Raw genomic sequence first — 17,255 nt, 5'->3', positions numbered from 1 at the left:
ATATAATTTTGTTTGTCTATACTTCGCGATGACTCTTGGGTGTGCGCAAGGGGCTCTTTTAGGGCTAATAAAAACAAACGCCTTTTGGGGACTATTTTACCATATTCGTCCAACATTTTCTGTGTATGTCTATTTAGCAATGTTACATGGTGCTGAACTCAAATTTAAATATGTTGAGGTGTTGGGGACTTTTTGGGCTAAAAGAGGGGGAGCAAATAATGGACTTAGTCATTTCTTTTTTTGCATGGTGCATAACTCAAATTTACATATTGTAAGGCCTAAACCTGCACCGTTTTTCTATTTTAACCAGGAATTGACATCCCCTGAGGACTTTTGGTGCTAAAGGGGGGGCGCAAATGCTGAAATTTGTCATTTTTTTATGCCTCGTTCAAGGTACACTCACGAGGGACCATGCATGCTTCACTTGTTGTGTATTGGAGCATGACTCGATCTGCAAATTATAAAAAATGAATATAAAACACTTTGTTTAAACGATCGTGTGTCTACATTATATTTTATGTAGTCAATGATTATTTCGCTTTAGTGATCATATATACACAGGTCGTCGATAAGGGAGACGCTAAGTAAACACACACATATATAATAAAATTGCGGAACCCGTGCACATATGTTTACCGGGCAAAATAAAGAGGTCTGGAATATCCCGCTTTCATCTTGAGTCTTATGTAATTATTTCTACTCAGTTTTAAAAACTATCAATAATTATCAGTTGTAGTGTTTTATACTTATTTAATTTTTAAATAACGATGACCATATAAGCGTCCCTATTATTTCATGTTTCCGATAAAGCATTTATCTTTTCTGTTGGGGAGTTGTTATTGAAAATAGTGTTTGTACAAAAACTGGAAGGAAAGTATTATAAGTAATTTTTCATGATTTTTTTTAACATATCACCATTGAATTTTTGAGTTTTTGATTTGAGTATTTATTGTAATACTAACGGGACCCGTGGAAATTCTACAGGGATTCGTTCATATGTAATGCATCGATGTTGCCATTCTGTAGATGTGCAGTATAAATCGAGACGCTCTAATATTAATGTAGCTTTTTTGTTAAACATGTAGAAGTATTTATCTAAGCTAGCAGTAACGCCGCCCGGCAAAGCCCGTATGTAAAGTACGCTTAAATATGATATTTAAATTTTTGCAGATTTCATATATATTTTAATAGAGTTAATGTCCTATCGATCTTACATATTATAAAGTTGCGATTTCAAAAATAAAAAATATATCTATATGGCTTGGGTTCATCAACTTGAATCGAAACCGAATCCCAAACTATATATATATATATATATATATATATATATATATATATATATATATTGAATAATTCTTATTAACATTATTTATAGAAAATTAACATACTTGATTGTGATCAGCTATAATAGAAACCGAAACCAAAACTGATGAAGAGTTCTTGGTATTTATTACAAGAAATGGAAGTACATAACAATTAAATGATCCGGATGTAAGCGTGACATAGAAAATAACACACACATACTTTCGCATTAATATATATATATATATATATATATATATATAAATTAAATTTAGATTACAATGTAAAATAAATACACATTGAATAAACAAAACTGAACGTTTACAAATTCATAGTAAGTTATAACTAGGGCTTGGACAACAGCATGTTCTTTTCTTTGTTTGTACACTCGAGTATATATCTGACACAGTTAGACACAGTTAATCAACCGAGAACCACACCACTCTGTATAAAAACATATAAGATATCAACGGATACACACTCTACAGTAAAAACAATGAAAATAGTATGCTGTTCTCATAGCCCTAGTTAGAAATAAGAACGAAATACATTGACCCATACTTTCACGTGTGGTCCAAAGAGTTTGTTGCTTTGCCAATTCGTATATGTTATATTTAGGAGTCTTAGAGAGTCTTATTGAGAGTTTGTTGTTGTAAGAGTCTTATTAAAAGCGCAGTCTTAGAAGAGAGAGTTTTATTAAGAGGGATGTTGTTGTAAGAGAGATTGTTGGTTTTATAAAGAGATTCATATTTATAAAATGTTTATACTTAGATGTGTAGATGGAAGATGTAGAGTTCACATTGTAGATATGAGATGTGTATGTCAAGACATTCTAAACCACATGATATACAAGACATATAATAACAATTTTAACTTTACCTTTTGGTAGAATCACAGCAGAAAGACGACGTTTATAAAAACACGTGAGGGGTTTATTTTTTCTCGCGACCGGTCGTGGTTTTCATCATCAAGAATTCAAAGCTTCACATATTAAGTTTTAAAAGTGACCGTCTCGCTTCTAGACGTTCAAATCCCAAACTCCAGACTATCGTTTGTCGTTCTCAGACTCTCTCTAACTCTCCCCCAGTTTCTCTTCCTAAACTCTAAAGTTTTCTAACTATATCTAGAACTTCCCATTTTCCATGACGTCATACACATGTTAAAATATTTGTCTTCTTTCACGTGTTTTGGACATGCGTGTCCAAAACTTTTTCCTTTGTTTACAAAAGGAATTTTTACCTATATTCCTTATAGCCTATTTTTCCAATATGTTAAAAAAACGTTTATTAAATTATCTTGTATAGTTGCATTCCTCAATTGAATTTTTCATCACAGACATGTCAACGCGCATTCTTTTCTTGAAACTATTTTATCTCTAAGCTAAACAATCGTTTGTTTTACATTCCATTTTCTAATTCTCTCTCGTAATTTATTTCTAAACCTAATTTACGAGGTTCGAATTTCATCTATTCTATTTCATTTTCATTTTAACTAAATCTCTCTATTTTTATACTTACATGAAAAGGGGACAGCTCTTATCATGTAACAGTTGCTTTTCCATGATAACTGACAAACACGCACAATCGCAATACGCCGTAAGGTCCGTAATAATAATACTATAATATGTAGACTCGCAAGCAATTTCTACACCCCCATAAAAAAGAAAGAGAAAAACACACGCAACTCTCATTTTCAAATTGGAAATACTACAATAGGTGCACATCCAGGGGGGTGGGGCGTGTACATTTAATCCTGATTCTATAGATACTAACATATGGCGGCATACGATTTTGAGCACAATTTAATTAAATTTTGGTTAAGTATATTTAGAAATAGCTAAATGATAGTAAATGTAGCATATTAGTTAGTTCAGCCCAGCTTTGCTCAGGCCCTATGTACTGTTTATAACTTACCCTACGTGTGAATACATTTTATGTAAGATTTCACATGTTTAGACCAATATTTGTCTGAGTAATTTCGTAGAGACCACAGAGGTCAAGTTTATTAATTTGACCCCAATTTTGACCCCTTAACATTTATTTTTTGTTGTCTCAAGCCCAAATAAAATGTTTAACCTATGCCCAAGTTAGCTACATCTAGAATTACAAATCTTTAGACACAAATCGGCGGAGGAATTTGGTAGCATCTGCAAATGTCAACTCTTTACACTTTGACCTTTTGGCATCAAAATTTTCGCCCTAAAACTAATTAAAATGCTTGCTGCATGTCTGAATACCCATTATATATAAATTTCAAATGTTTAGACCCACAATTGTTTGAGTAGTTTGCAAGACACCGCAAAGGTAAAATTTTTGAACTTTGACCCCTTGGCAGCTCAAATTTTAGCCCCAAACAGATTATAAAGCGTGCCCTATCTCTGAATACCCTTTATATAAATTTCAAATGTTTAGACCAGAAATTGGCTCAGTAATTTGGTAAAGACCGGAGAGGTCATTTTTTAAAACTTTGATCCCAATAAGATTTTTTAAACTTTGACCCCGTAACATTTACTTCTTGAGACTCAAATCAAATTATGAAGTTTGATCTATGTCCAAGTAACCTACATTTACAATTTCATGTGTTTAGACCCAAAAATGGCGGAGGAGTTTGGTGGAGTTTTCAATGGTCAAATCGTTGAACTTTGACCCCTTTACAGTCAAATTTATGGCCGAAATCGGATTAAAATATTTTCCCAGATTTCAATACATTTTATGTCAAATCTCGAGTTTTTACACCGAAAATTGACAGAGTTATTTGGTAGAGAAATGTACACAGAGAGAGAGAGAGAGAGAGAGAGAGAGAGAGAGAGAGAGAGAGAGAGAGAGAGAGAGAGAGAGAGGGGCACACACAGACATTTTCACTTTTATAGTAATACAAGCATGGGTGCCCGGCGTTGCCCGGGTGTTTGGAGGTGTATGCTGAGCAAAAAAAAAAAAGGGTTCATTTTTAAAAAATTTTGGCCCCTACTATGACCCCTTAACATTTATTGTTTTGGACTCAAATCATGTTATTAAGTTGGATCCATGTCCAATGAACCTATAGCTAAAATTTTAAGTGTTTAGACCCAAAATTGTCGGAGGAGTTTGGTAGAGTTCTCAAAGGCCAAATCGTTGAACTTTGACCACTTTAATCGTTAAATTGTTGTCCGAAAACCGATCACAAAGAGTTTCCCAAATCTCAGTACCCTGTAAATCAAATTTCGAGTCTGTAGACTAAAAATTGACAGAGTTATTACGTAGGGAAATTTATAAACACAGACACATAGATACAAAGATACAATCACAGAGAGACAGACACTTTCACTTTTAAAGATATATAGACTAGCATTTCAGCCCGGCGTTGTCCGGGTGTTTGGAGGTGTATGCTGGACAAAATAAAAAACAAAAAACAAAACAAAAAGAAAACGGTCAATTATTGAGGGAGACGACAAAACTTTTCAATTAACCCTTTCTAAAGTAGACAAATTTGCAAATATTTTTAATTTATGAAAACAAAATCGTTTATATTTTTGTTAACAAATCTAACAAAATTTGTTTCCGACTACTTTATTGCCCTGAATGAAATAAAAATTGGTACTTGTGAAACTGGAAATGTACTGTACGTTGACATAACGTTACAATAAAATTTATAGGATTATATAAATAAAGACAAGAATAAAAATTACAGCAGGAGTGAATGACTTCTTGCACTGTGAATGAGTTAAGAACAGACGCTACACTTTGATTTAGGACCGTAATAGGATACAATAATTTCTCCTTTTTCTTAATTGATAGTGAACGAATCCCTGTTAAATTTGTATGGTCAAATGTGAGTCCACATTGTTCTGAGATAAAAAAAAAAAATTATGTTTGCTGGTGAGTGCAATTGGGACTACTACGAGATTTGAAAAAAAAAACAGCATTTACTCTTCCTTATCTGACGTATTCTGTCTATGTACATGTCTATTAACAGATGAGCTCCGAGAGAAAGGTGACTCTTTATTACATAAGGACGGTTATTCACTATGGTGAGGCTGTATTCTGCTCATCAAATAGCATTATGATGCATGGACACCTTTCAAGGATTCATAAAGTTAGTATTAATTTTTGGAGACTTTTAAAACATATCCATTCATCTTATTATTTGTAAAAAAATAAAATATCCATTTGATGTTTTTTTTTACATAACTGTTGTAGATATCCCCTTTAAAATTTTCAAATTCCTCGTCGCCGTCGCAAAGTTGTATGGAAACAGATGAGACTTATAAAAGGTAAAATAGATTGAAACACAAAACAACAGAGCAACCGCCGTAGTAAGTACCGCCAAGATGGCGGACTACGAAAGTACACTGACCACGTCCCGTTGTCATAACTCTCAATTTATACAGTTCGGAAGAGTTCATATGTTGTGCATGGAGAAGTTGTAAAGAATGTTATAAATGTAGTATATTCTTTAATACAGACTTCAATATTCTTCAATACTGATTGCTTTTCTAATCTATTTCTTTCTACCAATTGTTTTTCTTCCATATGCAAGCCATGAACAGGACAGCTAGCACAGTTAATAAAATCGACAGAGAAAGGTAGTCAAACACCTCTGAAGCAACGCCAGATAAATACAATATATGGGGGCATAAACTATTAATTGGTACATCTGGTTGTGTACATTGTGTTTTCCAGGAAAGTAAGCTCAATCTTGCTAATTGCACTAACATTTATTTATTATTTCACAGAAAATACATAAAACAAGGTGGCGATAATGCGAGACAGTTTATTAGAATTTATTTTGATTATAGGTTAAGGAAAAGAAGCAGAAACTAATTTTCTTGGGGACATTTATATTGGCAAAAGTTATAAACTGTTAACTTCAATACTTACCCGTCCTTTTAATATCGGTAATGCTAAAATGAATGACAATATCCAGATGACGAATATAACAATTCTGGCGTGGGAAATGGTGCACAAATACTTTGACTGCAACGGATGTAGTATTGCCATATATCTGAAAAAAAGCAAAGATAGTTTCAATTGAATTGCCTTATATAAAAAAAAAAGCAAAACGAAACCCCCCCCAGCGAAAATAAGTTCAATTGAACGATAAGCCTACATATATAACCTTTCATCAATAGCTTATATACGTAAGCATGTTTGATTGAATGATTATTTTCTGCAGGGTGTCTAAAATATCACTGAAGAGTTTTGAACTTTAATATATTCTTTATTTTTGATATCGTTCTGTAATTTTAACACAATCTGACTAAGACACTGGGACATTTAAACAAAATGCTAAATTCAAACAATCTTTATTTATGAAAAATAATATCTTTTAAATGTTGCCCATTTTCAGAGTCGCATATTTGTGCTCTTTCCGAAATATTATTTATGACAGATTGCAGAATCTCTGGATTGTGATTTAACTCACTTATTTTGTTTCGCGAGCTTACAGACCTCGAAACGTCAGACCCAAAACCCTGCAAGAATTGAAGGAAACATCAGGAACGAAATATTCTAGAAAATATCTTAAATGTAAAGCCTAAAATTTAAGGTGTGTAAAAATTAATTAAAGTTGAAGTAATTTTACTTTATGTCGTGTCTAATAAAGATCGAATAAATGCGATGCAAATCTGAAATATTTAAACATTCAAATAAGAATTGTGAACGGATGTCTCTAAAAAGCCCGTGAAAATACAAAGAAACTGAAAATTGTGAAATATTAATTAATTAATGTATTATATCTATTGTTAAATATTTAAAAAATTGGGGTAGCTAACCTCTAAAACATAATTCTACCTCGTTATACTCTCTTTTTAAACTAAATATATTTCATATCACACGGCTAACGCTTTGCTGCTGTGTTTTTAATGCATAATGATCGGCTAATATAACATAATGATTTATTTCATTAATTAACTTAACGTTAAATTTCTTTAATTAACTTAACGCTACTGGAATTGCATTATTTGGTTAATCGATTGAAACGCTTCAAAGTAGTTTGAATTTGTAATAAATTGAAAAAGTTAATTTCACTTTTTATACATTTCTTTTATCCTCTCAAATGGTCTGTTGATTCACTTGCGCTCTAATATCGTTTAATGTTGTATTGAAACTTTAAGAAAAATATTTGCTGTTAAATTGTTTTGTTTTGTCATCTAATTAACATAATGTGTTCTACAAATCATAAACACTGTTTGTGACATAACGGGATGCTGAGAGTTTTTGTTATGTATCAATGGAAGTTTATCATTCGCATGAATTCGGGTATAAAAACTGTAAATTAAACGTATAAAACATATTACAATATTCAGTAATGAATTGAATACGGAAATATAATCCACTATTCATTTGCCTCCCCACGAGAGAAAAGTTAGTCATTCAGTAAGTTTGGAGTATGGAAGTAGCACGCAAAATGGGGTCATCTGGATAGGGAAGAATTTTGTCTCTTTATTGATATCTCTCTTTCACAAATCAAGGGCAGAAACGATAAAGTGTGATAACAAAACAACTATAACGTTTTGCCCCTTGCAACAAAAACAATATTAAAATATCTGTTAAAAGGCTTTTTTGTATACGAGCAGAAAATCCGTGAACAATGAATATGGTGGGCCACGACTTAGTACCACGGAAGCATCACATTATCTTTTCTCGGAATAAAGTACACTACTGACAATACTTACTTGCTTTGAGACTAAAAGTTTACTGTCGATCCCCTTAAGTTCCCCTGTTAGGGATTTTCCATAGCTTTTTCGTAACAGCTATATTGTGGCGGGACACTGGTACAAAACATCGCGGATTCAGCCGTCAGAATTCCTTAATAAGTACACCCGACGCGATCGGGGTAAGACCATTTAAAAATGAACACGATTTGCCACCTGCGGGCCTTGTGTAACATCCTGTTTTAGTAAGAAACATGTACACACCTAGTGATTAAACTGTCTTATGATAGAGGCAAGAACTTTCTTCTATGAAAAGTTTCATAATTTCTTATCAGATTCTTTATAGACGCCCACATTTCGCTATAATAGGGTGTCGTTCGGTCGATCTATAAAACTTTAATTTCAAGTAAGATTTTCATATGCAACCCTAGAGCTACACACTTGAGAAAGGCATCTGCTAAACTTAACATCGTGAAATGGAACAAGATAGAGAGACTAGCAACCTTCGTTGAAATCAATGTTCCCAATAACCAAAGCTGAAAGGAAGAACAGAACGCACTACTAAGGTCTAATATACGACATCAAAATAGCATGTAATATTAGAAAGATTCCTGTCATTTCAGTAATTATAATAACCAGTGGATTCATGAAAAAGAACTTAAAAATTCCTTAGCGAATATATCTGACAAATAAAATGTACATAAAGAGATTATTCGAATCTCTAAATGATTTCGCTATTGGAGTCTCTGAAAAAGCGTGTAAATCTCTAGCAGCTGATAGATGTGCTAACCCCCTTCCAATAAGTAAGAAGAGTAAATATAATTTAAAACAAGGCATATTGAATAGATGTATATTGTTTTAAATATATCGAATCATTTGTATTATCAGCTTTCACATCCAATTAAATAAGTGAGATCGTCCGCTCACCAAAGGTTAACATGTAAAAAAAAAAAAAATGTAAAAAAAAAAAAATAATAATGATGATGATCTGGTGTAGCTGCGTGCCAACAAATTTGATGTTACTTATTAAAAAATGAATTGTTACTAAATCAAATAAGAAATCATACTAAATAACTCGAATAAACTTATCACGGTTTATTAGTATTTCCCCTCATCTGTAGCATTTGATTTTTTTACTTATTTTCATTATCCTGTTATGTATCGATGTTTTTACTGTGTGTCCTTCGATAACCCTCATGTGTATCATTTATCGCCATGATTTTATACCGGTATTTAGATGTTATTCTTATTGATACTTCGAATTATTATTATTATTATTATTATTATTATTATTGTTATTATTATTATTATTATTGTTGTTGTTGTTGTTGTTGTTGTTGTTGTTTTTGTTGTTGTCGTTGCTTTTGTTTCATTTTATTTTAATCAAAGTTATTAGAAATCAAGGGCTTAAACACTTGATTTCTATATGAGATACGTAGATATCTGAATAGTCCAATTAATTTTTCATTCGTCTCTCAAACGGTAATATAGTAAAGAAGTCAAGAACGTTATTTCTCTCTTCTCCAATTGACTAGTTACATATGTTATGGTATATATTTATTGTTGCCTTTTGATCTTACGGGATTCCAGGACAAGAATTTATCTGGTCTAGTGGAATACTCAGGTAGGTGTTATTATTTGTTGTAACATCACTAGGATAATTTGCGCCATTCCATGTATAGCTGCAGTGAGGTCATCTTAGTTGAGCTTCGAACACTGTAGTATTTTGTATATTTGGTCAGAATTTACTTGTAGGGTAAAGTATCCCCCATGTCTAGTTTTTCTTGTACAAAGAACCGAGCACATTCGAGGATGGCATTTCAATCTCTTCTGACAATTATAATTATTTTTATCATTCTTTTTCTTATCATTTCGGATGCCAGATATTCATTCAATTTCTCAGACATTCCAATAGAGTCTTTGTAAGATTCTAACCTTTCCTTTGAGTAAAATTATTTGTATCTCTTTTGCTGTTAGTTCATCGTGTGTATTTGGCAGGGTTTTTAAAATTTTATTTCTTGAGTTTGTTTTTTCCTATGATTACTGGAATTATAGAAATCGCACAAGGATTCTAGTTTTATTTTTCGTGCTGTACTTAAACCTTAGGTATTGCAGAATAGTCTTTAATGTGTGAAAGGTAACCTCTTAATTTGTTCCAAAATTATCAGTAAATACATAATACGTACGGTTTCAATAGGGAAAACATACATTAATGTATAACATGGACATATCTACTAAATTCTTATTGCAATGCTTTTATAATGACGTTCATATAACAATTCACGTAATTGCTTATCTTACGCAACAAACAAGTGTTATATAATTTGAAAATAACCCAACTTTAATCAATTCGTGCATTTTGAATGCACCAAGCACATTCTCGTACAAAGGTAATAAACAACGTTATCTATTTCTCTACAAAAGTGAGAATTTGTGTGTGAGGATATTTCTCAACTTATATACTCAATGATTCTTTTTCAGGCTTGACATTTGGTGTATAGGGTATTCAGACATGTTGAAAACTTTTAATTTATTTTTATTCGAAAAAAGGTTGCTAAGGGATCAATATTTCAAAATTGGTGAGGTCATCAAAAATTATCTCTTTGTAAACAGTTTCACGACTGCGCATGCGCGGTCGTGAAACATGACAGCCTCTTTATGTTAAGAATAAGTTGGTTTGAAAACATTTTAAAGAACGTGGCAAGCTGGCCTAGTGGTTATTATATTTAAGTTTTGGTTTTGGTTTCCATCTCAGCTTATTTTTTACTCACATAAATATATCTGTTTTTTCCGTTTTTTAAATTTTACTTATAAAGGAATTTCACGTTACGTTTAATACTTACGGTATTTCTGTTTATAAGAATTCTGCAGTAATTAAAATACAATATGTATGCATATTTAAGACAGGACAACACAGGACATCCTGCTAGTTATTAAAGAAACGGGGAAAACAAACTAGGATACATCCGAATTCTGAAGAATATATCATCTGAAATTGTAGTATGAATATTAATGTTGATGAAAATATTAGTCAGAAAAATAACTTAAATAATGACGCATCTCCGTTTCATCAAAATTGAGACAACATTTATGTACCGATATTTTAGTTTCTTAAAAATGAATTTTGCTTCAAACTTTTGTTCCCTGGACAATTTGGAATCCGTAATAACGACAAATCAATTTGATTTAGAAAATATATGAAATCGATTAGTACATGCAAATAACAATGGAGTACGTATGACAAAAAAGTATTGGAGAATTGTTCAATGTCAGATACCAATATTGATAAATCGTTAATATTTTATCGTCAGTATTCTATTTTCATATACATGCAAATATAATATAACAAAATATAAAATTAAAACTATAATTTTCAATTCGAAATCTACCTTACTTCTCTTTCTATATATAAATCTCCGTCTGTCTGTCTGTCCGTCTGTCTGTCTGTCTGTCTCTCTCTCTCTCTCTATATATATATATATTCAGTAGACATGGTAATTAATAAAAACCTGGAGAGAGTGCTCAATACTGCGTTTTATTTTTTATTACCGTTATTTTCTGTTTAGTTACATTATTGTTTCAGCTACGCCATCGTTTTTTGGCCGTCATGTAGCCTCCTCAGACTTTACAGAAATGTTCGTTTATGGTGGAATGAAAGAATGAATGATGTCAGGGGAGGGGTGCGAGAAAAGCGGAAAAAGAAAAAGGGAGAAAGGTGGGAGGGAATGTTTGGTAGGTCGGTAGTGCTTTAGTTTTGGAGTTCAAGAACATTAGGTGGTTGTGGGGGGTCTGGGAAGTTTATCTCTGATGTGGCTAAGGAGATAGGGATACATGGAGGGGGAGGGTTACTTTAAATTTCGAGTTCTAAGGTTTAGGTTGGCATCTCGTTAGTGAGATGATTTCTTGATAAGTATGTCTTGACCTGTTGGGTGTTCGCTTAGGTTGGGAGGCGGGGGGACTACGATTCGGTTTATCTATTTGATTTTTATTTGTTGTTAAGTGCTTTGAGAAGGTTAGCCTGGAGCTGTACGCGCGAGAACACACCCATGCGCATATACACACACACATACACATAAAGAAACGCGCACATGTATACATACATCTCCACCTCAACATATACATACATGCATACATATACACCCGCATTGCTCCCGTTGACCTCAATTCACCTTAAAGTGTTAAGTTGAGTGCGTGTGCGTAAGCATGGATGCGCACATATATACACACACACATCGATACCCATACATCTATGCAAGCGTATACATGAGCCTATATGCATATATTGATTCGAACATACATGCATCCCCACGCATATATGCAAGCATACGCGCACATACAGATACTTATACTCGTGAGTACATACATCGACATAAACACAGCTGCACGCTCATACATGCATATGTGGACAGTAGGTAGCGGGCACATATACTCTCACATACACACACATATACATAGGTACGTACATATATCGATACCCACATATATACACTGACACACACATGGACCCATACATGCATATATACACATACACACATACCCAGATATACAGACCGTTATTGGTATAGACATATTCGTCTACATAGATGTAAATCTAAGTTCATTCGTGGATATATAGACGTAATACTTTCGTTAAACGTAGATATGAGTATACATAGATATAAATATAAACTCATTCCTAGGTGCATATACGCAATATTTTCATTAGTGGATGTTTTAAATGATTTGATATAGGTGCACACGTGAGCACCGACGCACACACACGCATATACGTACACACTTACAGATACACATCCCCACACGCATGCATGCACACACATATACATGCATACACGCATACACATATGCACACATACATGCACCCATACATACATCTGCAAAGATACACACCTACTCGCACATACGCACCGATATCTACGCACGCATATACATACAGATATACAGCGTGACACGCCGTAAAATATGGACATAGGTTCCACACACATGTACCTACATACGCAATAATAAACGCACACGAACTTGGAATAGTGGTCCTAGGTAGCCATACATATAGATTTGCGAGAGGAGTTTGAGGTAGTTTTATGAGGATTAGGTACTGTAGTTATTGTTCTAAGTTGGAGTATTTGTTTTTTTTTAGGGTATTATAGATCAGTTTAGGCGGAAGGCTATATTGGGGTGTCATACTCCAAGGTATATGTCTATGCACATAAGACACCGGTCAGTTATACATTTCAATACGTACTTACCTGTGCAGGTATAAATCCACATAGTTATATGTAAACAATTTCCCGTGTTAAATCGTAGAGGTTGCGTGTAGGGTGTGCTGGCGTTGGGTGGGTGAGTTTGGCCAGGGAGAGGAGAATTGACACCGATTATTGGGTGATTATGTGGGATAAGGTGATGTGGTGTTTAGAGTAGGTGGTGATTAAGGGTATGTGTTATTTTGTTGGATTTAGGGGGATTCTTAGGGGGAGGGGTAATGTGATGTAGGATGTAGGAAGAATTGGTTAAGGGGGATGATGTATGTTATGTATGAGCGTGTCGATGTATGTGTTCACGAGTATAAGTATTTGTATGTGCGCGTATGTTTGCATATATGCGTGGGGATGCAAGTATGTCTGAATCAATATATGCATATAGGCTCATGTATACGCTTGCATGGATGTATGAGTGTCTGTGTGTGTATATGTGCGCATCCATGCTTACGCACACGCACTCAACTTAACACTTTAAGGTGAATTGAGGTCAACGGGAGCAATACGGGTGTATATGTATGCATGTATGCATGTGCGCGTTTCTTTATGTGTACAGTGATGATCATATTTATTGGCACGGTAAAATAAAAGTTAAATTTTGTCTAATAAATTCTAAAAAAGGGATTAAATTAAAGAAAATAACAAAGTATATTATGTATTTTTAACTGGCCTTTCCGATGCAGCAATCGGATTTTAGAAAAGATAAATAACAAAGGAACAACAAACATAATTGCAAAAAACCCTTGTTCAAAATTATTGGCACGGCTTTGTTTTTCTTTTAGTATCAGTATAATATCAATCAATTTCCGGTTTACGTGCTTTCTGAACTTTTTTTATAGCCATATTATGCTTTTTTAACGCTAATTCAGTGAATAATTTTTTTCAGATAATTTTTAGATAGCGATATTTAAACTATTATAAGTGACTAAATTATAATTTTCAATCGCCATGGTTAAAACTAAGGAACACAGCGAAGACGTCAGGAAGCTTGTTGTAGCATGCCATACCAATGGGGAGGGCTATGATAAGATTTCAAAGAAGCTAAACCTTCCCAAATCCACTGTTAGAGCCATAATAAACAAGTTCAAATCGCAAGGCCACGTTATGAGTTTAGAGGGTAGAGGGAGAAAAAGGATTCTTTCCCCAAGAGATGAAAGGAAAATTGTTCGACAAGTAAAACAAAACCCAAGGATCTCTGTTGGGGAGATTGTTGATGAACAGAGCACCTCTGGAGTGAATGTATCTCGACATAAAGTTGGTAGAGTTTTGAAGAGAGCTGGTTTAAAAGCATGTCGTCCGATAAAGACTCCCTTATTGAAGCCTATGCACCTGAAAGCAAGGCTAGCCTTTGCAAAACGTCATATTGATAAAGATGTTGCATTCTGGAAACGTGTTCTATGGACTGACGAAACGAAAATAGAGTTATTTGGCCATAATAAAGTGTCTTATATTTACAGAAAATCTGGCGAAGCTTTCCTGCCTAAGAACACCATACCCACAGTGAAGCACGGTGGAGGCAGTTTGATGTTTTGGGGATCCTTTGCTGCCTCTGGACCAGGGCGACTTGTTAAGGTCACAGGTAGCATAAAAAAGGAAGATTATGTTAAAATATTGGATGAAAACCTGAAAGACTCTGCTAAAGAGCTCTCACTTGGTCGTCGTTGGTGGTTCATGCAAGATAATGACCCAAAGCATTCGGCTAAACTGACTAAGAAATGGCTTGAAGACAATCATATTAATGTTTTGGAGTGGCCATCACAAAGCCCAGACCTTAATCCAATTGAAAATTTACGGAGAACATTAAAATTGAGGGTAATGCAAAGGAAGCCTAAGAATCTTATTCAATTGGAGGATTATTGTCAGGAAGAGTGGGCTAAAATTACTACTGAAGAGTGCAACAACTTGGTTGTAAACTATGAAAAGCGACTGAGGAAGGTAATCAAGGCCAAAGGCTATGCAATTGATTATTAAATAAATCGTGCCAATAATTTTGAACAAGGGTTTTTTGCAATTATGTTTGTTGTTCCTTTGTTATTTATTTTTTCTAAAATCCGATTGCTGCATCGGAAAGGCCAGTTAAAAATACATAATATACTTTGTTATTTTCTTTAATTTAATCCCTTTTTTAGAATTTATTAGACAAAATTTAACTTTTATTTTACCGTGCCAATAAATATGATCATCACTGTATGTGTGTATGTATATGTGCATGTGTGTGCTCGCGCGTACGGTTCCAGGCTAACCTTTTCAAAGCACTTAACAACAAATAAAAATCAAATAGATAAACCGAATCGTAGCCCCCCGCCTCCCAACCTAAGCGAACACCCAACAGGTCAAGACATACTTATCAAGAAATTATCTCACTAACGAGACGCCAACAACCTTAACCTTAGAACTCGAAATTTAAAGTAACCCTCCTCAACTTACCCCTACATATCTCCCTCCCCCTCCATGTATCCCTATGTCCTTGGCCACACCAGAGATAAACTTCCCAGACCCCCCACAACCACCTAATGTTCTTGAACTCCAAAACTAAAGCACTACCGAACTTCCAAGCACCCCCTCCCACCTTTCTCCCTTTTTCTTTTTCCGCTTTTTTCGCACCCCTCCCCTGACATCATTCATTCTTTCATTCCACTGTAAACGGACATTTCTGTAAAGTCTGAGGAGGCTACATGACGGCCAAAAAACGGTCGCGTAGCTGAACCAATAATGTAACTAAACAGAAAAAAAACGGTAATAAAAATAAAACGTATATATATATATATATATATATATATATATATATATATATATATATATATATATGAGTTTATAGAAAAGTATGTTTAGGTATATATCCCTAATACAATAGGAAAATGCGAGCATGAAATATAATATGGTTAAGCTTAAACATGAAAAAGTAAAGGACTAGTTGTTAAACTGGAAAAGAAAAGGACCAGATATTCTGATAAAAATATAATAAATTTATAACTTAAAATATTGCAGCATTAAGAATTGATTACATAATGTTATAAATTGAATTAAAAAAAATTCTTAATGCTGCAATATTTTAAGTTATGAATTTATTATATTTTTTACTATAATATCTTGTCCTTTTCTTTTTTCAGATCTAACAACTAGTCCTTTACTTTTCTATGTTTAAGCTTAACCATATTACTTTTCATGCTCGCATTTTCTTCCAATAAATTCATTTGTTCTTTGTTTAATTTCAGTCTTTTTTGTTGCCCCTATAAACACATATATAATAACATTGTACAGCATTCGATTGCTTTAAATACCCCCCAATTATCTCACTCTTATGCTTTCGTTAGTGAATTTGTAGCAGCAGTAGTCGCTGAAGCAATGTGGTTGCTATGTAAACCAGTCATAAAAAACGTCGCTCACCTCCTTATATTTTTTACGATTTTGAACACCAGACAATTCAGCTTAACATTTGTTTTACTGAACAGTTTTTTTCACAATATAGCAGAGAAATTGATCTATGAACTATAATTATTGTTTGCAATTTAGCCGAAAAAGGAGTGAGAGGTGAAGCTTTAAAGCAGTGCTAAATGACTAAAACTGCCACGTAAACATATATTCAAACACGTTAGTGTTTGAATGAGAATCTCGTCTAAATTGTTACAGAAAACAAGCTGAATGACGTTATATAGTATATTGTAGTTAGCTGGTTAGCTGCATACCAATTATCAAAGAAAGAATAAGTCTGCAATTATAATCTATGATTGATTTAATTTTTTTCCGCGAATACTTATGTTTTATTTAATTTCTTCCTTGTGTATGTTTTGCAACCTGTAACGAAAACATCGTCTTTTATTTGATAGGCTGCTCATCACAGACGATGACTTAACAATAAAAAACAAGCACACTAATCTAGTATACTCTATCCAGAAATCGAAAAGAACTACATTTTTGTTCTAAAAATCTGTTTATTCATTACTTAATTAGTACGTATATTACGCTTTAAAAATACAATGTCTGCATGCTAAACTTCTTCAACAATAGCAACATTCGCGAGATTTGGCTTTTATGAAACAATCTCATAACCCTGCACAACAAGTCACCTC

At 33.6% G+C, this 17,255-nt stretch overlaps 1 protein-coding gene across 1 annotated transcript in view; it reads right to left on the bottom strand.

Annotated features, from left to right (window-relative positions):
• The window catches only part of LOC145287972 (pyroglutamylated RF-amide peptide receptor-like), a 452,383-nt gene that overhangs the window by 20,587 nt on the left and 414,541 nt on the right, over positions 1-17,255 (bottom strand). Inside the window, exon 4 of the mRNA XM_080135948.1 lies at positions 6,159-6,282. Within this exon, the coding sequence (XP_079992074.1) occupies positions 6,159-6,282 (124 nt within the window). The remainder of the gene's footprint in view (positions 1-6,158; positions 6,283-17,255) is intronic.

The sequence above is a fragment of the Euprymna scolopes genome, chromosome 11 (genome assembly GCF_053919585.1).
Source record: "Euprymna scolopes isolate OS-2025 chromosome 11, ASM5391958v1, whole genome shotgun sequence".
In the NCBI taxonomy this organism is placed as follows: domain Eukaryota; kingdom Metazoa; phylum Mollusca; class Cephalopoda; order Sepiida; family Sepiolidae; genus Euprymna; species Euprymna scolopes.
The sequence above is the reverse complement of the archived record's forward strand: the minus strand, read 5'-3'. Positions and strand labels throughout refer to the sequence as shown.